This window comes from Aythya marila (assembly GCF_965140915.1).
Source record: "Aythya marila genome assembly, chromosome: 21".
Taxonomy (NCBI): Eukaryota; Metazoa; Chordata; class Aves; order Anseriformes; family Anatidae; genus Aythya; species Aythya marila.
The window spans coordinates 2,336,738-2,357,703 of NC_139062.1; the positions used below are offsets into that span (position 1 = coordinate 2,336,738).

The 20,966-nt window shown below is 42.0% G+C and overlaps 2 protein-coding genes across 4 annotated transcripts; one reads left to right on the forward strand and one right to left on the reverse strand.

The window, feature by feature from the left end:
• Positions 1-3,004: 3,004 nt before the first annotated feature.
• PARK7 (Parkinsonism associated deglycase) lies at positions 3,005-10,559 on the reverse strand. 2 transcript variants are annotated; one of them, XM_082777248.1, is made up of 7 exons: positions 10,541-10,559; positions 8,337-8,465; positions 7,613-7,714; positions 6,909-6,968; positions 6,008-6,077; positions 4,022-4,108; positions 3,005-3,455 (listed from the first exon to the last, which is right to left on the reverse strand). In XM_082777248.1, exons 2-7 carry the CDS (start codon positions 8,424-8,426, stop codon positions 3,295-3,297), a joined length of 570 nt encoding a protein of 189 aa, XP_082633374.1. In that variant the 5' UTR covers positions 8,427-8,465; positions 10,541-10,559; the 3' UTR covers positions 3,005-3,294. The 2 variants fall into 2 exon arrangements, with proteins under 2 accessions (XP_082633374.1, XP_082633373.1); XM_082777247.1 differs by lacking the exon at positions 10,541-10,559 and adding an exon at positions 10,282-10,532.
• Positions 10,560-10,886: 327 nt separating this feature from the next.
• Positions 10,887-17,034, forward strand: TNFRSF9 (TNF receptor superfamily member 9). Of its 2 annotated transcripts, none has more exons than XM_082777245.1 (7): positions 10,887-11,501; positions 12,137-12,235; positions 12,521-12,658; positions 13,090-13,156; positions 13,246-13,382; positions 13,607-13,741; positions 15,525-17,034. In XM_082777245.1, exons 1-7 carry the CDS (start codon positions 11,180-11,182, stop codon positions 15,647-15,649), a joined length of 1,023 nt encoding a protein of 340 aa, XP_082633371.1. In that variant the 5' UTR covers positions 10,887-11,179; the 3' UTR covers positions 15,650-17,034. The 2 variants fall into 2 exon arrangements, with proteins under 2 accessions (XP_082633371.1, XP_082633372.1); XM_082777246.1 differs by having other exon boundaries at positions 11,396-12,050.
• The last annotated feature ends 3,932 nt before the right edge of the window (positions 17,035-20,966 follow it).

Below are 20,966 nucleotides of genomic sequence, written 5' to 3' on the forward strand. Positions count from 1 at the left end.
TCTACATCACTTTAGCGCACCAATACGCACGTGGCAATGCAGAGGCTTCTAACAACTCAGGGCGGAGCTGAGAATACACGTGCACACCCTGACAGATACTGTGGCTCATTAGATTAAAAATAGCCTGAACTGCTTTTGCTTAGGGGCAGGGGAATGTCTTCTCACAGAGTCTTGTCTCATCATGTTTTAAAATTTAAAAAAATAATAATAATTTAAAAAATGGAGTGGTCATTTCATTAAAAGCCACAGGGACAGACAGCCCAGTCTAAGATACGCGCTTTTAAAAACGGATGGCAGTGAAGTGAGTGATAGGTGAGTTCCTGCCTTTTACATAGGCTGATGGAGGACTGACACGGGGCTCTAAAACTGAGGAGCTAGCCTGAAGCAAGGATGAGCTGTTTAGCACCTAGCTTCAGGTTCAATGACTTAATGCTAGTGTTTTGGTAAAGACTGAGTCTAAACATCCATGTTTCTTTGGGGTGAGGAGACAGATGCAGTTTTCTCCTATAGTTTTTTTTAGTCATATGATGCCCTGTGCTGGATGGACCCCATCGCTCTCCAGTCAACCGGAGGCCCAGACTGCCTCTTTAGGGAGATAGACAGCAATGCAATCATAGTTTTAGATAACACTACAAGGCACACAGAAGTAAGCTCAAGATTGCTCAGTCTCTCAGGCTGCTGGTCAAGGGTGTTCTGGACCTACTACCTCTCTCAGGTCATACTTCTTCTGTCATCTGAGCCTAATTGGACAAACTTGATCAAACTTAATCAAAATCAGTCTCCCTGATAAGGCAGGATGCTACTGCATGCCTGGAGCAGTAAAATAAGTAAAGCTGCTGTTTTATAAGCAGTCCAGTTTACAATTTAATGCCTGAGCTTTACACTGGGAAATTCAGTGCAACATAACTGACATTCTAAAGCAACACAAGATACAGGCAGTCCTGCTGGCTACAGCCCTGCAGATTCAGAAAAGCCGATATTCCCTCTAAAACTGTTGCGCGCAAAGAAAACCACAAGCGGCCACGACCCTTCCACTGAAACCTAGAGGCCAAGACCTGCCTCCTCGTTGCAGACACACACACTCGAGGAAATTCCTGCTCGGCTCCCGCTGCCAACAGCACCTCCCCAGCGCGTTAAAGCCACGGGGGTGCCGCGGGCCGGGGCCCCCCAAGCCCCGCACGGGGGCGCGATAACGCTGCCGGCGGGGCCCGGAGCGGGCGTTCCGGCTTCCCATAAGGCGCCCCCTGCCGCTACGTTTTTCTTTATTATTTTAAGGTTTTCAATCCCCTGTAGTCCCCAGTGAAGAAAAAAACAACACAGCAACAAGCCTTTTCTCCTCCCATCCCCGTTGGATCTCCCCTGTCCGTGGTGTGTAGGTTCCCATCCTCCAACTGTCCTTGGACACCTCGCATTTTTGCCCCAAGAGATTTATTTGAAAGCTAATAGCAAAGCTCGTAAAGGATCTCAGAATTGCATTATTCCTAGTTTCCTTCTTGAGCAGCAGTGTTTTCTACTCTTACTCTCGCTGAACTCACATCTCCAGGCTTACTTACTTCATTGCTCACTTTTTTTTTGATGACTCCTGTGCTATGTTTACAACCCCTTGGTCTTCGGCATCACCCATACCAACTTAAAATCGTTCCTGATTTTTAGGTGCTCTGTCACCCTCACAATAAAGAAGTGCCCTCATACATTCAGACGGAACTTCCTGTGCTTCAGTTCGTGCCCACTCTTGTCCTGTCACCACTGGGCACAAAAATAAAATATTAAATGCTTGGTAATAAAATATTTCTGGAAGCCTAAATGCAATACAAGCATGGAAATATTTTCCTTCTACTGCTATAAAGTACAATCCAGAAATGCACAGCTTTTCCTGTATTCTGAATCATGCCCATTTACAAAACAAATGGTTATTCCAGGTTCCAGAAGAATCACTCCATAATTCGGTTTACATTTGCATGGCAATACCAGTTAGACATGTAGATGTAATGAACAAGCCTGTCCAGTCTTAAACAGATTGCAATTTTTGCTTATTTTGAGCGTATTTCAAAGCTAGAGACATATGAAAGCTTTTCTGAACAAACTGGAGGAAGAGCATATAGCTAAAGGAGTTCTCCCAGTAAATACTAACACTATAGAGACACTGCTTAATTCTAAGCATGCAAAAGTACCAATGTATTCCATTATCAAAATGCAGTAAACGAGAAGCAACTTGTACTTGTTTTCCCTTAAAATTACCAGTCATAAAGGAACCGATGCAGTCATTTTCTGAAGTTCAGACTACACTTCAGATGTATGCAGAACCGAGTCTCTAGATGCTGTGGCAAATTCGGAGTTCACTGAGGTGCCATTAAGCATTATTGCTGTCAGTCAGAATATAGTTACTTAGTACAAGAAAGGTAATAGACAAAAATCGTTCCCAAATTCTTAATTCTCATGGAAATATGTCTCTACTACTTCCTCTACAGAGCTATCCAACAACTCCTCTAAACCAGCATATGCTCACTTAAGCCAGGCTCGAAGCAAAATCTAATTTCCAAAAAGCAGAAACAAGCACTGCTTCTGGTGGTAAACTGCTAAGTCCAAAACTTCCTATTTTATGTTGATGGTTAGCTGCCTAAACAGCTTGATGAATCCACAATCATTTAATTTAGAAAACAAAATCAAATGGTATCAACGGCATGGACAAGCTCCTAGCTACAGGAACCATAGGCTGCTTAATAAGAGAACATTCCCACTTACATGCTACATTAGAATTAGTTACATTAGTTACATGCTGCATTAGAATGACGATTACCTATTGGCCTTATTTATATAATGCAAATTAAATAGTGTTTTCAACAAATTCTAGGTTACAATTTAACAATTAATTTCGGCTCATACTTCAAAAGAACCATGTGAAATACTAGATAGAAATTGCTTTGAACAGTACATTGTTAGCCATGATGGTAAAAAGGTGCCACAGGTCTGGGATGGGAGAAAACACAAAGAAACACCACACAAGCAGAGTTGCTTCATTTTTATTTATCACTAAACATTTGTCCATGTGATTTGTAAATGCCATCCAAGAGATAAGATTATTAAAAGCTGGCTTCTTTTTAGTGATAAAGCTTTTTGCTAACAGGATCCGGGAACAAAGACCATTAGTTTGTAAGACATCCCAATACAGGTGAGTACTGCTGCTAATTTCAACCGCAATTAAATGGGATTTACAACAGTGCATCTTTTTGTTATTCTACGAAGGATAAGATTCTCCTTCTGAAATTGTTCTAATCCCTGTCCCACACCATCTCTTCACTCTTTCAATACTAGGGGTGCCTTCACCTGTTCGGCCACTTCCTTCCCCATCAGTGTTTCAACAATGGCCAACCCAAACTCAAAGCTGGTACCAGGGCCACGGCTGGTGAGGATGTTCCCATCTTTCTCCACGCGGCTCTCGGAGTAGCAGTAGTGAGCTGGGGGTGGTGGTGGTGACAGAATAGAAAGAGAATCAGTCTCCAGCACAGATCCACAGATGCCACAGAGCACAAAGCTGTCTCCCACAGGGCACGGCCCACAGGCTATGGCAACTGAGCAGTGTTGGCCTCTGACAACATCAGAATGCTCTACAGTATGCATCTCAAACACCTATGCAGGCCAAGCCCACCATGGGTTCTGCATCCCTATCCCTCCAGAACCAAGCAACCCATCACTGCACATGGTCCTCAGAGAGAAAAATGGCCCCTTGAGAGCTCTGCCAGCTTATTCACATGGCATGTGAGCACACCTCTGATTCCACAAGCTCATTGAGAAGCGCTCACTGTGCCTCTTGGCTCCCATGGGGTTATTTTTGGAAGTCAGACTGCATTTGTAAATCAAAGAACTAAGGAAATTCGGAGATACAAAATAAGATACAAATTCAGAAAAATTCAGAGATACAAAATAAGATACAAATGTTATTTACCTTTCTTTACATGAAGAGTTCAGCTAAAATCATTTCTGAGAAGGGTTTAGAGAGAAACCTATAAAATTAATTACATACCTCCATTCATCATTTTATCTTTGGCCAAGGGATGTGTTGTGACTTTGCTTCCAAACCCTATCCCATGTGCCAGAAGGGCAGTAGGACCTGTATGGACACACAGTTGCATCTGTGAGGAACTTTTCTTCTACAAACACTTAAGAACATACATTCAGGCACTAGGCCCTCAAAGGCCCAGATCTCACTGTGGGAAGACTACTTATAAAATTGATACTGACTTTACCTCTGAAGCAAAAAGCCTCAAAAAGAACATAGCTGTAATAGCTATATACTCTCTCCCATTCTATTATACAAAATGTCTTGTACAGAGAAGCATATGAAGAACAGAAAGTTTAGAGAACGCTCAGCTTAAGCACCTATCCTACCAGTGACAGTGCTGCCTTATGAAAGAATCAAGAACAATGGTCACTGCACTTTTTATTTCAAAAACTGCTTGAAGTTAAGTAGTGATGAGTCTATATTGTAATCTGAACATAACTAGGTACAGTTATCTTACTACAATGTTGAGTCTTGACTTTAGAGACCTAACTGATAAAATTTCACTTGAAAAGGCCGTTACATGTTGGAATTGTATGCCAAGCAGTATTTTGTACAGATTATGGGCTAACAGCTAAGTTTTGGGTTTTAACAGCCTCTTTTCTTTTCTTCACTTCCTCCTTGGAGGCGGAAGGAATTTGTATAAAGTCTTATAAAGTCACCCAACAGAAAATCCTTAGGGGAATTCCAAAAGAAACTGAATATAGGATTTGCCTGAAGCAAATTTCGTTTCTGCACATTTGATTCATTTCTGATATAGTCCAGGAAATTATCTTGTGTTCAGCTAGAAATCAGCTCTGAGAAGCATTATACCCAAGATAAATGAACTCTCCTGTTTACAAGCAAATGCCTTTACTGGGCCACTAAGAAGTTGTAATCGTTCTGCAACAAATATGGATAGAAGAGTAGAAGACCACCACTGCCAAATTCAAGAATATTAACAACTCTGTATGCATATTGCCCAACTGAGGAACAAAACCAAAACCAAACCAAACCAACATCTATATACAAGACTCCCAAAAGATTGAAAAATATTCCATAAATACACTGTTATAATGTATTTTATAAACTCATCATCACTCTCCTTATACTTGCCTACACATACCTAAGCCAACCTCTCAGTTCAATTGCTGTTCTGGTTTTGGCTGGGATATTTAATTTTCTTATTAGTAGCTGGTGCTTTTAGTGTGGGAATAACGTTGATTAATACACTGATGATTTAGGTGTTGCAGGGCAGTGCTTACACTAAGCCAATGACCTTTCAGTTTCTCATGGCTGTTCTGCCAGTAAAGAGGCTAGGGGAATGCACAAGAAGCTGGGAGGGGACAGATGACCCCAACTGGCCAGTTGGATATTCCATACCATATGATGTCACATACAAATTTCATGAAGAAATTAACTAGATATCTGGCTGTGCAGAATATGTAAACAGACAACCCTCTCCACAGAGTGATTCCATCTTCTGCTTCCACTCAGCTGAGGAAGAGTGAGTCTGTAATTCTATATTTACAGCCTCCCTTCTGAAGCTAAAGGGCAGAGGAGAAGATGTGAGACAAATTTATAGTAATGATGTTCTGCCAGCACTGTGTCCTTACAGAAAGATCACCAGAATAAGCAAGTATTTTGAAAAAAAAAAATCCTAGAACTTATTTTATTTATTTATTTATTTTATTTTTAAGACACTAACCTAACTGATTGGAAAGAACTGGGTACCAAGCAGAACTGCAGAATTTGCAGGATAATTATTCACAATATTCCATTGACCTCCTCCTGCTAAGTTTGCACAAAATTCAAATGTTCAAATTTGTATTTGCATATAGTACAAATTTCTGCCACTAAGTTACAGGAATAAAGATTCCTAAGCCAGGGTAACTCTTTGTATGCCCCTTCAAGTATATCCAAGTTTCAATATCCAAATATTTTACAACGCAAGATATTTGATTGACTAACCTGCACATATAGCAGCAATCAGGCCTTTTCTGCTTTCCTGATCCTTCAAAATGTCTTTAACAGCAGAAGACTGTACAAAGATACAGGAAGTCATTGATTTGGGTTGATTATATGAAGCATAGTTGAAATATTTTCCATTGCAAATTTGTGAGCAAGATTTACAGAAACAGCTGACAACTCTCCATCCTAACTCAGGACAGAGGGCAATGAAAACATTAAGGGGAGGAAGAAAAACTGAAACCAAAAAGTACTTCCCCCACAAACAATTTGCAAGGAAATCAGAAGGAACTGCAAGGAAATCCTTGACCTACATAAAAGCAGGCTATTCTATGGCCACAGGAAGTCATTGTTCAAGAACTTCATGAGACAAACAGGACAGAGCATTCACCTCCAGCTAGTTTGCATCATTCTTAAAGATTTATAACATATATTTGTCTCACATTCCATGGCTTAGAAACTGTGTGATATTATCCGAGTGCTATTTGTCAGATTCACTCGTTTGTCTGCCTGCCTTCCATATGGCATAAATACTACAACAGTTTTGCACCAGAGAGAGACTTCTTGAGTAAAAGCACAAAGAGTCCTCTGGGTTTGTCCTGTTTCAGTCTTCATGTAACTAAATCTTCATTTGCAATTATTTCAGTTTCATGAGATTATGAAGAAAGACCTTTGCACAATTTTGAGCAGTCTTCCATTTTTGCTCAGCTTAACTAGGCACTCAAATCCAAGAATTTACAGAGTTGTCCCCCTGTATATATGCAAGAAGGCTTAAGATTAACAATTACTTACCTCTTACTCATTTACTCAGATGTCGTACCGAACTTGAAGGATTACTAAACAAGTGCAGACCACCTACTACCCATGAGAATGCTGATCAACCTTTAAAATACCAGAACTTTACCTCTGACAAGTTTTGCGCACCGAGGTTACCTCCAGGCAGGACAATGACATCGTAAGGCCCCTAAACAAACAAAAGACAAAACTGTTCTGTTGAACATTGGCTGGTATATTTGTCCTATTGTTTTAAGGACACTACAGTTGAGTCAAGTGAGAGGCAAACGGATCTGCCTTTTCTTCCACTGAACAACACTTTTAAGAACACAGAGGTAGATCCAATTATGGAACAACATATTATTTCCTTTTCCAGCAGCAGCCTATTATTGATGAAGTCTGTCACAGAACAAACTTCTAAGCCTAGTGAATTTACAAGCTTCAGCAAGCAAAATGCAGCTCACGCACTGTGAGGACAAGTGTTTTTGCTGAACCTTCTTTAGTGTTGCTTAGCTTTCCATCAGAAGTTTTTTGTTGTTCCAAATCATGATATTTTGGCATGCTGACAAACATGAAAAATAAAGCCCTATGTTTGACACTGCACACAAAAACAATACTTGTTCAGAATTATGAAATCTTGGCATGCTGTGAAGTAGAACAACACTTAAGGGACAATTGTACTGCAGGATGGGCAGGTCTGTGAGTCACTATGGCACAGAGCGAAGATAACACACAACATATCTCTAAAGGTAACGTATAAGCTTTAAGAATTAATTTCTGAAACTGTAAGAAAGGCCTTATTGATCATTATACCAAATTGAGGTGATGACCAACCTCTTTTCTTGCATCTTCTAGACTGGCATCAGGACAAATGAAGACATCTCGACTGCACTGCACTGGATCTTTTCCTGTTAGGCCTGCCACAGTCACCTTGATCTAACAGAAGAATATGTATATCATTACAATTCAAGAATTTAGTACATTTTTCTTAGCTATTAGTTTTGAAATGGTACATAAAATGAGCCAAGCAATACGAAAAACTGGCAAAAACAGAGCAACACTTAAACTCCAGATGATAATACTGTGTACAACTACAGATGCAAAAGTTAACAAAGAACATTCCACTAGGTAGAATTCAAGTTAGTAACACAATTTTAAAAGCTCAAGGAGAATTATGTAATGTCATGAGCTTGATGAATACTGAGCTGGTCAAATGCCTACAATAAAAACAAAACAAAATAAAAACAAAACACCCTACTGCTATTCATGGGAGTAGACATGGTTTTTGATAGGGTAAGATTTACTTGAAACATCTGCTCTAGTTCACTTTTAACCTCAGGCTCATATTTAAATGTTTCTTTAGCAGAAACGTAACTTGTTACGTATGCTTATTCGGAGCACAACACAAATAATTCTAACCAGTAAGAAGGCATAGATAAACTTTTACCATATGCTACAGACTCCACCTTAAACTCCCAGTAATGAACATTAATTTGCAGCAAAGATTTTCACTTCACCATGCACTCATTAAAAGACTTTTCATTGTCTGCATACTCACCCCAGCTCTTCTCATAATATCAGTGGGGATTACAGTTTCCATTTCCTCTGCCCCTTTTGCTAGAATTACCAATGCTCTTTTCGAGGCCATGTCTTAAGGGGCTGCTGTTGAGTGAGAAGTTTGTGAAAGCTAAGGGGGTTGGGGTGAAAGACAGGCAGAGAGACAGAGAGTGATGTGGTTAAAAAGCAAATCCCTTAGTACAAATCCTTCCTAACAGTAAAGTTTAGCAGCAAGTAATTTGCATTTTTTACATTACCTTCCATTTAAGCAATGTCAAAACCACTCACTAGCCTTAACTGATATTCATAGCAGTCTTATTTAACCAAAGAGCTTTTTACAAATAATTGCAATACTAAGGGATTAAACCATTTGTGCACTGGGAGACACAGACCATCAGCACCAGAACAAGAAACAACTTGGCCTGATCAAGACTACATGAATTCAGTATGCCAGAGAGAAGGGCTCAAGGTGGGTGGCAGGGTTATTTTCAAGTTGCACACCCTCACTCATACCCAGACTACTGACTCCTACCCAGGTCAACATTTACAAAAAGAGCTTGTATGAGCTTTGACCTCATGTCTGGTATTTAGTTTCCGCACAGCATACTTCATTAAGTTTCCTGTGACTTACAATGACTCTATCAGTGCCCCTGCAAAGCCTGAGCAATAGATTTTCTGGGTATTTCACAATTTTGTGGGGGAGAAATGTGTGCACATGTGTGATGGGGGAGCAGACCACAGAATTTAGCAAATGGAAAGAACTAGGCTTAAGAATATTTTTTTTTTAGCTCTTAAATTCACATGAGGTGAGTGACCAAATTTCCACTGGAAGGTTAAGTTAAAGTAACTTTAACTACATCATGTAAAAACACACATTAACTTATGCTGGTCTGACAGAAGTCTTTGTAAGCATCTATGATGTGAAAGAAGGCATTTCACAGATCACTAACTCTATGAGACAGATTTTTTTTTTTCTTATGTAAGGAATTTCCACCCAGAAATGCACACGGAGTACCTGGAAGCTCCTCTCAAAATGAGATCCACACTTAGTTGTCTTCATCAAAGAAACCTATCCCCTCACCCCGCTTCAACTTCATGTATTTTCAGGTTTTGTCCTTACAGTAAGCCTCTTTTTGAAAGACAATTTCTAGAATGCAATAGCATGCAGCAGAATGCCCTGTCATGGAGAACCAGCCTCAGCAGGCAAATTCAGAGTGTTAAATCCCACTTTTAGTGAGGTTTTATGTACTGTCCAACACAAGGCCAACTGAGCAAGTACAGTGAAGTCACATCATCAGCAATGATTTCAGGACAGCCCAGAGATATGCAGGAGCTCTTCTGGATGGCGTATGCTTATTGTGACAATATTTCTTACAGATTTGACTAACTAGAATCAGACACCTTGAATAGCCACAATGCAGATATACTGCATCTACTTATTAATGGGGAAAAATACTCTAGGTAAGTAGCTTGTATCCCTCTCTTTCTTTAGCTCTTTAGATGCAAACAGGCATCTGATCCTAAAACCTCTTTTCCCCAACCTTTCCCTGCCACCCTTGGACATTTATTCTGATATACTGACAGATTTCTCAGCTTTAGTACTGTTTGTTATGTGGGTGCCTATGTCATGCCACAAATAGTACTAGGGGAAGATTAAGCTTTCTGGGAAGGTAGAACCAAGCTGTGCAGACATAGCAGCCATCTCATTCAGCAGGCTGTATACACACAGTAAATACAAGCCTGTTTGCTTCCCAGCGCCACCAACAGCACAGGCTGCCCCAAATCTTTAAGCTAAATATAATCCCCTGCGCAGTGCATGCAATTTGCTCAAGATGGTCGCTTTTGGCGGGTGGCTGAATCACAAACCGTAGAAAGGCCAGATAGGAAAAAAAAAAAAAAAAAAAAAAGAACGACTACAAAAAGAAATCACTTTCCAACGTGCTGACCAGCAGGAGATATTTTCGCCTCAGCCACGACGACAAGAAAGCGACCTCCTCACCGCGACCGCCGCCAGGCTCCGAGACACCCCGGCAGGCCTCCGGGCCTCCCGGCACCTCTCTATCGGCCTCGGGAACCCCGCTCCCTCCACGAAGGGCAACCGGCAGCCGGCTCCTCGCCCTCTGGACCCCCGGGGGGCTTCTCCGGCCCGGTCCGGCCCGATCCAGCGCCCCGCCGAGCCCCGCGCGGGCGGCGGCTCCGACTCACCTCAGCCGCAGCGCGCTCGACGCTGCGCGGCCCCGCCCCCGCGCCCGCCCCCTCAGGCAGGACCCGGCGCTCGGCCCCGCGCCCGCCCCCCATTTTGGTTGCTCCTTTGCCCCTTTTCGGCTGACGAAATGCTTTTTTTTTTTTTTCTCACGCGTCACCCACTCACGCCAGCATAATCACGCAAGATACACGCGGCTTTATAAGCGAGCTGCTTCTGGTCTCCGCCAGGCAGCCCTCAAAAAAAAAAAAAAAAAAAAAAAAAGCCGCGCGGAAGCACAGAGAGAGAAAAGCAAAAGCAAGTTAGCTCGGTTACTCTCTGCTTCCCATCAGTGAGCGATGTTCGGTCACGTCCTGGGAGGCAGGGCCTCAAAATGCATAGCGGTTGTTTGGGAGGACAGACATCTTCATGAGGAGCCCCCCTTTCCCCTTTCCCAGCTCTGAGTGTGACCCCACAGGGCACGGAATATCCCTTTGGCCGGCTTAGCTCAGCTGCCCTGGGGATGTTCCCTCCCCATCACTTGCTGGGACTCCATCCCAGCCAGCCCCAGCACAGCCCCGGCAGCCGCTTCATCCACCGCTTCTCCAGTGACGGGGCGGTTCAGCAGGCACACAAGCACGGGTCACCCAACCGCAAGCGCGATGCACGACGAAAGTCCCGACTGGGAGCCCTCCCGGCTACGAGTGCAGCTCCTGCCCCTCTCCCGAGGAGGTGGAGAAAGGTTTTGTGTGCCCGAGGGCTGTCGCAGGCGGAGAGCGGCCGCGGGGAGCCGCAGGGGCGGGGCCGTGTCGCGGGGCCTCGTGCCTCCAGGCCCGCGGGCGCGGACGAGCCCTGGGCCACCCGACGGCCACTTCTGGCCCCGGTTTGCCGGGCACCGCCGTGCTCGGCCCGGCCCGGGCTGCGGCATCAGGCTCGGAGCTACCCGAGGCGGCGCTGAGCGCCTGAGGGTCGCATCTCCTCGGGGTGCGGTGCCCGTAGGGCCACGCGTGCTTCGCGCTGTGTCTCGTATTTGCGCGCTGTCCCGGCACACCGAGTGCTCTCCGCTCGCCGCCGCCGCCGCGGAGCCGTTTCCAGGCTCGGTCGCATCCCCCCTTGGCCTCCCAGTGCCTCCCCTACCGCACCCCTCGAGCCGGGCCGTGCCCAGCGACCGGCTGGCGGCCAGCACCGGCCGGACCTCCGAGCCCACCGCGGGCTTTCCGCGCGGGCCTCAGCGGGAAGCCCCGACGGGGGGGGGGCGGCGAACGCTGCCCGGCAGAGTCCGGGGGTCGCGCCGGCAGGCCGGAAACCCCCGCCGGGCCGGGGTTTCCCCGCCGCCCCCGGGCTGACGCAGCCGAGGCTCGACGGGGGCTGCCCCTAAGGGCCGGCGCCCGCCGCCCCGCGCGCACTTCGAGCCGTCCGCGCCGCCGCGCACCGACCCCATGCGAGCCGCAGCAGCGCGGCCGCTTCTCCCGGCGGCGCTGCTCGCTCTGGCGCTGGCGAGCGCCGCTCCCGGCGGTGCCAAATGCCCGGCGGGTGAGAGCGACGGCCGGGCACGGCTGGGTCGCGGGGAGCCGGGCCCTGCGGCTCCTCTGCAGCTTTTGTCTGTCTCGGCCCTGCAGGTACCTTCGTGGCGAGCGCCGGCTGCCGGCGGTGCCCGGCCGACACCTTCTCCAGCACCGCGGGACTCAGCAGCTGCACCGTGTGCCGCAAGTGCGAAGGTATCGGGAGGCGGTGGGGGTCCGGATGGGGTGGTGGGGTTTAACCTCCGCCTGGATTGGGGGAAGTTTAAAAAAAAATGTAAAAAAAAGGAAGAAAGAGTACTCATTTGTCATGTCGTTGTAAGTGGAGATGTTACCAGTGAAGCAACGTGATGCATCTCACCGAACTGACCAGCTTTAATTTCTGTAAGAGTAAAGGTCCCAGGCCTTTGCTGCACTAGTTTTTGTGTATTTGCTTTTTTTTGTTTGTTTGTTTGTAACATCAGGCTCATTTGCACCTTCCAGGAAGATTCACGTATTCAAAACCGTGCTCACCAACAAGCGATGCAGAGTGTACCTGCAAGGACGAGTACCGATGCGGTGACAACGGCTGCTCCCGGTGTGACAGCTTCTGTGGCGTGGGCAAGGAAAGAACTGGGAGCGGTATGATTGCCTTCCCTGCTAGCTTAATGCACTTGCATCCCCAGCACCTTACACAGCACGGCCTCTTGCACGTCCCTGAAAGAAGTACAGCAAGGATGTCCTAAGATAAAAGCTGCTGGTGCTGTTTGCATGCTGTGTGCAGTGAGCGCAGTAGCAGACAAGCCCACTGAAATCACACACCAGTTGGTTCTCTGCATGACACTTCTTTTGTTGCCAGCATGTAGGAAACTTTATCCAAGTATTGTACGAGTACATAGCTCACAGGGATGGGCACGGGGAAGGACTTGCCATGAATGCTTAGAGCAACATAATAAGATAAAAGTAATTCTGTGAATGTAGATCATAGTTACTCTAAGCTGTTAAAAATAATGTTTCACGTGTTGTTCTGTATGCTCATCTTGTAAAAACATATCTGTCCTTGTCTGTTGAAGGTTGCCAGACTTGCCGTTATGGAACTTTTAACGACCAGCCAAATGGCTCCTGTAAAAATTGGACAAAGTAAGTAAGCTAAAAATAAATGCTGTAGCTTGACTGGACTTTTTTCCATTTTTTTTTTTCCTTTTTTTTCCCCTTTAAATGTCTTTCAGGTGCTCGGCAAACCAGGTTGTGGAGCCTGGAACTGCATCAAAAGATGTGGTTTGCAAACATACTTCAGATAACCCCACTTTAGCCACTATTCTACCTACCACTTCTCCTGGGATTCCACTTTTTGTCACTGTGCCAGGTGAGTCACTGTGTAATATTGCCTACAGAGATGAGGAATCATGACCAACATACTATAGCTTTTTCACTTAGTGTTTAAAGCATGAGAAAGTCCTTTCTCATATCCATTTTTCAAGACTAATCTAGAAGCAGCCATGTTCAAATGGAGACAAGGAAGTCAACTGATTCAAGTGCAGTAGAATTTTGCTCTGTAGCACTTCGTAAAGAATGTTCTTTGCTTCGTAGGGAAGAATATCCAGATGGACATTATCAGAATTTCACTTGCTGTAGCTGGGCTGTTGTGCCTAGTATTTCTGCTACCTTCATGTATATTCTTCAGCATCTGGCAGAAAAAGAAACTACATGCTGTCTTCAAGAAAAGTAAGATAGATCCGCTCCTCAATTTCGTTTATCTTTTTGAAACTAGACAGAAATCAGGAATCCATATTTTTGAAGTCTCTTTAAAAGGTAGCTGCAGATATTTTTTTTTTTCTGGAAGTTTGAAATAGTAACTGAAAGGAAAATTAATTTTGTTAATTTTTATTAAAAATAAAAAGAGTTTTTATTAAAAACTCTTAATTATCAGTGGGTGTTTTAGCAGTATTACAGGCTAACTGCAAGCATATCCATAGAAGTGAAGTATCCATGCAGGTGGAAGAGCTTAACTGAGCTTTATTAATCTAATGTAAGGGTCAGTTCTGTCACTTTCAAGTACTATCCTTGGCATGCATGGCAATAGCACCTTCCATTTCTGTCTGTCAGAAACAGTATCAGTGGCCTAGTATCAGTATCTCTGAAGTTTGGCTTCAGTAGAAGAGGGGTTATCAATCACAGAATTTTTAAGGTTGGAAGGGACCTCTGAAGGTCAGTTGGCCCAATGCCCTGCTCAGAGATACTCAGAGCAGGTTGCCTAGGACCATCTCCAGGCAGCTTTTGAAGATCTCCAAATGAGGAGACTCCACAAGCTCTCTGGGCAACTTGTGCCAGTGCTCAGTCACCTGCACAGTAACAAAGTGCTTCCTGATGTTTAGATGGAACCTCTTGTGTTCCACTTTGTGCCCATTGGCCCTTGTCATGGCAGTGGGCTCCACTGAAAAGAGCCTGGCTCTGTCTTACTTGCACCCAAAGCTGGAGTCAGGTCTGCACTGTAGTAGCAGTTGGAACATGCTGCTGAAGAGATGCAGAACCAGCCTGAATCTAGCACTGCCCTCTGAGGAAGCACAAGATTACTACACAAAGATGAGGTGGATTGCATTCAACAGTTTAACAAGTTCTAGTTTGGCTCTACCTAAAGCTTTTTTTTTTTTTTTTTTTTTTTTCATTTAGAGTGAACTGTACAGTATCTGTATGTATTACCTAAGCTTTCCAATTATTTGGAGAATACTAGTCCGTATTACCTTGGATAATGGAAAGTGACTGTAATCATAAGTTAAGCTACCAGAAGAAAATTTGCTTGCAGTTTCCTAAGTGTTCCAAATCAGGACTTTTCTCCCAGTCCTTTGCAGCTGACACTGACATAGCTGTTAGCAAAAGTATGTATTATCTTAAAATTAACTGGAAGCAACAGACTTTGGAAAGGAGGGGATGGGTGGTCCTGTGTGGAGATAGGAGTTGGACTTGATGAGCCTTGTCAGTCCCTTCCAACTCAGGATGTTCTCTGAGTCTGTGATCTTGAGACTTCTAAATTGTGTCTGAGTGAGCATGTACATGTCACTCTTTTGCACTGCCCTGCATAAAAAAAGTTAATACTATAATTACCCTTCAAACTAGAAGCAACTAGAAGAAAATAACAAGGTTGTTTGTGTTGTTGTTCTGTTTTTAAATTTATCCTAACAGATAAGGGGTTGATCTTTTAGGGTAATTCTGAATACAGGAGAGTATGTTACTCAGACAAAAATAAACAAAAAAACAACAATTCCAAGTTAGTCTTCCTTTCATCCTTGTGGCAAACAGTACAAGTAGCAGCTGTTGCATTAGGGAAAACAAAGTACTATAAGTTAGTTTTATTAGAAATAATGTTGTTGAGGAATAATTTCACGCCAAATTACGGAATCATGTGGAAAAATAATTCTTGTTGACTTCCTGCAGTTGTGACTTGAGGAAGAGTGAAGTAGGATGGTAGAATAAAAACAACAGAAAGTGAACATTTGCTCTTTTTCTTTAGTGCATACTACACCTGAACAATCAGTTCAGGAAGATGCCTGCAGCTGCCGCTTTCCTGAAGAAGAACAAGGTGAATATCAGGACTGTGGCAAATCCACAGAATTCAGAGATCTTTTGGAGAAATAGGAATTGGACTGTCCAGGTCAACCATATTTGTGTTTCCTTTTAGAATACAGAACAAGAACCTGTTTACATAAACAGGGAGAAAACATAATCTGTGAATTTCAGAGTGCTACATAGCCCAGTGAGGAAGGAAAAAAACATATCTTTCCTAATTTTTTAAAAAGTAAAAATATATAAAAATATCTAGTTTGTTGACTTTCTTTATCTAGGACTAGGAATCATATTTCTAAGAAGTAGTGCTCAATCTAAATTTAGTACCGTGCTTAAAAAAGAGATAAAAGAAGGCAGTATGGCTTTCTCGTTCCTCTTATAAATGGTGTCTGAGCCATAACGTACATGTAGTCTGAAAGCATTTGTCACTAAAAAGGAGATCAGTAGCACATCGGAGAGCCACATGTGATGCTCATGGTCTCTGTGTTACCGTTACCAGTTCAGCTGTCCTCTTGAGTGTAGAGCTGCAGCTCCTCCTATATCATGGCTCAAACCCAACAGTATTGGGTTCCTTTTGCAGCTACAGATAGATCTCATTTCAAATTTTCAGTTGCCATCAGACATGGAAACAGATACCTGGCCTGACCACCACACGCCTCCTTGTGTAGGAGAAGAAGATATAAAAATCTAGAGCTGTAAAGTGTTTTGTAACAGTTTGTGTGTGCTGCTGTATTCTGCTGATTGCCTTAGAAGAGGTAGTGGAAACTCTGAGAAAAGCTGTGGTTGACTTGCTCTTAGAAAGGGATGTTACTGTGCAGCTGGACTGTAACACATTCTGTTCTACAGGGTTCAGCTTTGATCTTTTAGGTGATGTAAATATATTATGTACATTGCAGATGAGGTATATGTAGAACGTGATACATTTCTGGTACTATTTCTGTAACTTTGAGGTTGGAAAGATTTTAACATCAGACAGTGTATCTGTCTTTTTGATCAATTACTGTTACTTCGGTCTTAAAGAGAAAAAAGAAAATGAATGTTTGAGTCACAGCAATGATATCATTTTTAACCTTTTTCAAAACCAAATATTTTATTTCTTCAGTAAAAGTTGTTCAAAAATAGAATGAAAACCCACCAACCTGTCGTGTAAAGGGTAATTTTCCTATATGATTCCAACTTAGAGAAGGATGCTGTTGTGTTTGAAGAATAACAGCCCATTTCTTCATTCAGCACAAAATCAAGATAGCAGATTATTTTCACCAAACCATGGTTACTAATTTTGATAAACTTCCTGTTTTGTAACTTCTTATACACCTTAGGAAATCAGTGTAGTAACCCTGAACTGTAAAGTTAAGTATATTTAAATAAATTATTTGTTTTAAGTCCCTAGTCCAAGTCTCCTTTCATCTCTATTCATAAGAAATAAGTGACTAGTAAGCCAAGTTCACAAAAACTTAAAAGACACAGATAGGACATATGAAAACCTACCAATATTTATAAATCAGAGTGGCCTTTACAGCTGGGGAGGATATTTTAGAACCAGATAAAATAGTTCTGCATACATTTTGAAATACCCAGAAGACTGTGAAAAAATACAGATTCTTTAATATCTGAATAAACTTACCAGTTCACATAGAAATAATGCAGATCAGTCCTTCTGAGCTGTAACTGTTGTCTGCTTTCTGAAAATATTTATTTTCTGAACAGTCTTTTTAATTTACTGTGTGGTAAGAAAAAAGAAACTGGGAATGCCATGACGACTCCAAAGCAGGCCAGGTGGCTGAGAATGAGGTAACAGGACAGATGTAAGCTTTTCGCATTTCCATTTGTTTTTTTTGGAAGTCAGAAAGTGTCCTTTTAGCCAGACTGTGTGTGGAGGCCTTGGTGATGTCAGGCCTGAATTTTGAAAGCATGGAAAAAGGAGACAGATCCTCTTTAAAGCTAAGTTTAAACAGGGAAGCCTGCTGCTTTTTTATTGCTTCCAGAAGCAGTACCATTTCCTGACACAGTTACTGGCATCAGTGCTTAAAACCTTGCTTGCCAGATATCTTGAATCGCGTGGTAAAGGAAAGCAAAAACTTCGTAGCAAAAGGTTTTCTGTCCCTCATCTCCAATTATTCTATGAGTAAACAACACCTAGGCATGCTTGTGTGTTCCTGATACTTCTGGGTGGGAAAGACTCTGAAACTGTGATAGCTTCTTGTAAACATATAAACATAATTTTTTTAAAGTATAAACATGAGTTCTTATTTTCACTTTTTCTATCAGATCTTTTATACTTACTCTGCTATTGCATGAAGTATCTCTTGTCCACTGTGAGCTCCCTCAAGCACCTCCTTCTGCTTCAGTGTGCCTTCCTTCAGGTGCAACAATTACATATCTCCTTCCAATAGCAAAGAACAAGACCTACAGTTTAGTGAGTATAGATGTAGCAGAAGATTTCCCAGAAAACATGTGCAATGTAGAGAAAAATTCCTCTACACCTCGCACGGTGTCACACTCAAAACATTTTCAAACAGAATCAATGCTGTTTGAAGAATAAAGGACACATGTATATTGTACTCCCCAAATGAAGCTGTTCACTAATTGAAAACACTTACCAACTTGTCTTTTCATAAATTAAAGCTAGTGCACAGTTATCTTTGACAGTCATTCTGACTAACCACGTAAAACTCTCCATAAAGAGATGGCACACCCTGAACAGATGTAACACAGGAAAAATTATTAAGTAACTCACACCACAACACTTGCGTTTTAAGCAGGTCACAAAAAATTGGAGATAAGTTTCACTATTAAAATTATACAAAGTTTTATTCTATCAATAAGCATTACCTCACTTGTTTTTTTCTCAGCTACAAATAAGGCTTCCCTGATACACTGCTTTCTTCAGACTCTGTCCAAGGAAGTGCTTCATCCCACAGTTTTTTTCTTGGGTATGTGTGTGTGGGGAGTGTTTTTCGTTTGTTTTTTTTTGTTAGCTGAATGTCATGAACAGATACCTGAGCATCCTTCTATCCCTGGAACTGGCATGAACAAGGCTGTTGGATTTGTCATTACCCTCACTGTAAATAAGAGAATGGAAATTCCCTCTAACCTCAGTTTGGCAAGAGCTAGTTATGATATCACCTATTATGTTTCCATTCACCTTACAGATCCTGGATGTCTGCCAGTGAAAGCAGCATATTATTCCCACAATCCTCTGAAGCAAACTGGATTTTTATTTTAGTGGAAAAAAACACCAGCTGAACATCCATTGAAATCACTTCAGATTTCTCCTGTTTGTCTAGCCAGTTTGCATTAAGAAAATAAATCATTTTTGAATGTGATGAACCAAGTGCAAAACCCCATACAAACACACCTACTTCAATTTAGGGATGATTTAGTATAGTGTACCTTAAACCTGTTAAATCAGTTTACATAATCTAAATTGAAACAAGTCATTTCAAAACAAATAAAATGTCCAATCTAACAATTTAAGTCAGCATGAAGCCAAATCTTAGGTTACATTTGTACACTTTTCCCCTGCACACAAGCGCTTTCAACAGGTTTAGAACAAATGCTATTCTGGAAAAAGAGGCTGGTGGACAGAGAGGTGAAAAAGAGGTGAGAAAGACAATTTACATCTATCTACAACACTATAGACTTGAGGAATGTTTATATCTTTAAAAAAAAAAAAAAAAAAAAAAAAAACAATACTCACAGTGTTGATATTTTTATAGTTTCCATTTAGAAAAGTATAACCCATTTAACCAGAAAGAGAACACCACTCTAGGCTGCAAGCATGCCAAAAAAAAAAAAAAAAGACTACTGTTACTCAGTATACAGATTTTAAAACAACTTCGAAAGAGTAGAAAAGAATTCTAAATATATCTATGTATATAAACACATCAGCATCTAAAACAGAATAAGTATCTAAAGCATAATACATTGTTTTCAAACTAGAATGGAAAATACAGTGAACAGGTACATGAAAGGAATGATGGGAAGAAACACTATTTACTCCAAAAGAGCTGCAACATTGCAAGTCAACACTACAGTTGTCTCATCAAGCTAAAAATCTCATCAGAAAGCCAGAGATTTTATGATGATGATAATGATGATTTACATTGTCATTATTATAGCCAGTCATAATAATGAATCTTTTTGACTTGTTGTGGTACACCTAAGTAAGTGCATTATCTTATAGAATTAGAGGTGTAACCACAGCAAATGCTCGATGGTTCAACTCAGAACATGAGTTTCAGTTCTAATAATAAAGGAAGCTGATATTCTCCTCTCTAACTGGAGAGTTAGAGGATTTAGAATCTGAGCAGGCACTCGACTCAGGAAGCCTACAGACATGAAAGTAACCTATTCTCTTGTCATTACATCTCTAACTTTCTGCATTCATCAACAGAGTAGGCTATGATTGTAAATACTTCTGCTCATATGGAACAATGAGGCTGGAACATACAACATTTATGTGTTTTTCAAAAGTGATTAAATATGCCTCAGGGAATTACTGAATATGCAAAGGACTTACAGTGCTGTGGCAGTACTAATTATATTATGCTACATAACTGTTTCTGCACCTTCTTCCAGTGATGCCTCATGACACAGAAAGTAACCGTTTAAATAAAATGTTAGTATTGTGGCAGAAACAAATAATAAATGAAGAAAGCTCCCATTATCTAATTCCAGTGTAGTAAGTAACATTCCATTTGCCAAATCAGAAGACAAAGCTCTGGTAACTGCTTTCTTCACCTTTGTTAATCCATACTCTTGTTTATCACCCCCATCCCCGAGAATGGACTTCCGCTAAAATCAAGATCAGTCAGTCAGTCAGTCATTATGGAGAAAATCGGTTACTACTTGCAGAAGAAATTATTTAATAAACTGGAGTCCATCTCTTAAACAATGAAGAGAAGATTCTATGTGGCTGACTGCCAAGGAATGTGCATTTCTCTACACAATAACCTTGAAAAAATTGCTTTAAACCTCAAGTTGCCTGATGAGACCTATGCCAACTTTCCCCTTGTTAAGCATACACATTTGTCCTGAGATGTGAATCACTGAGTCTGCAGAGATTCCATTTAATTAACAAACACACATACACCAAAAAAAAAAAAAAAAAAAAAAAAAAAAAAAAGATTAAAAGGATTATGCACTTGGAAAGCAAAGTAAAAGAATTAAAGTCAGATTGTGTTAGCCATTCATTTACTGCCTTTTAGTAGGACAGATAAATGCCAATGATTATTAGGAGACCTCTTTAATTACTCAGTGGCTTCTGTCCAAGCACTAAACTTCTTCAGAACTGACTGAAATTTGTCCTCTGATATCACTTGCAGGAGAGTCAAAAGCTACTGTATTTTGCAAAAATGAGTCTGATAGTGATCTTAAGCCTCTGTAG

Coding starts and splice junctions, on each gene's coding strand:
- PARK7 (XM_082777248.1), bottom strand. CDS start 8,426: ATGGCCTCGAAAAGAGCATTGGTAATTCTAGCAAAAGGGGCAGAGGAA. Junction 6,078..6,908: donor GTGCGCAAAACTTGTCAGAG/GTAAAGTTCTGG, acceptor ATCTTTGTACAG/TCTTCTGCTGTTAAAGACAT. Junction 4,109..6,007: donor GATTGCTGCTATATGTGCAG/GTTAGTCAATCA, acceptor GTGTCCATACAG/GTCCTACTGCCCTTCTGGCA.
- TNFRSF9 (XM_082777245.1), top strand. CDS start 11,180: ATGCACGACGAAAGTCCCGACTGGGAGCCCTCCCGGCTACGAGTGCAG. Junction 12,659..13,089: donor CAAGGAAAGAACTGGGAGCG/GTATGATTGCCT, acceptor TGTCTGTTGAAG/GTTGCCAGACTTGCCGTTAT. Junction 13,742..15,524: donor ACATGCTGTCTTCAAGAAAA/GTAAGATAGATC, acceptor CTTTTTCTTTAG/TGCATACTACACCTGAACAA.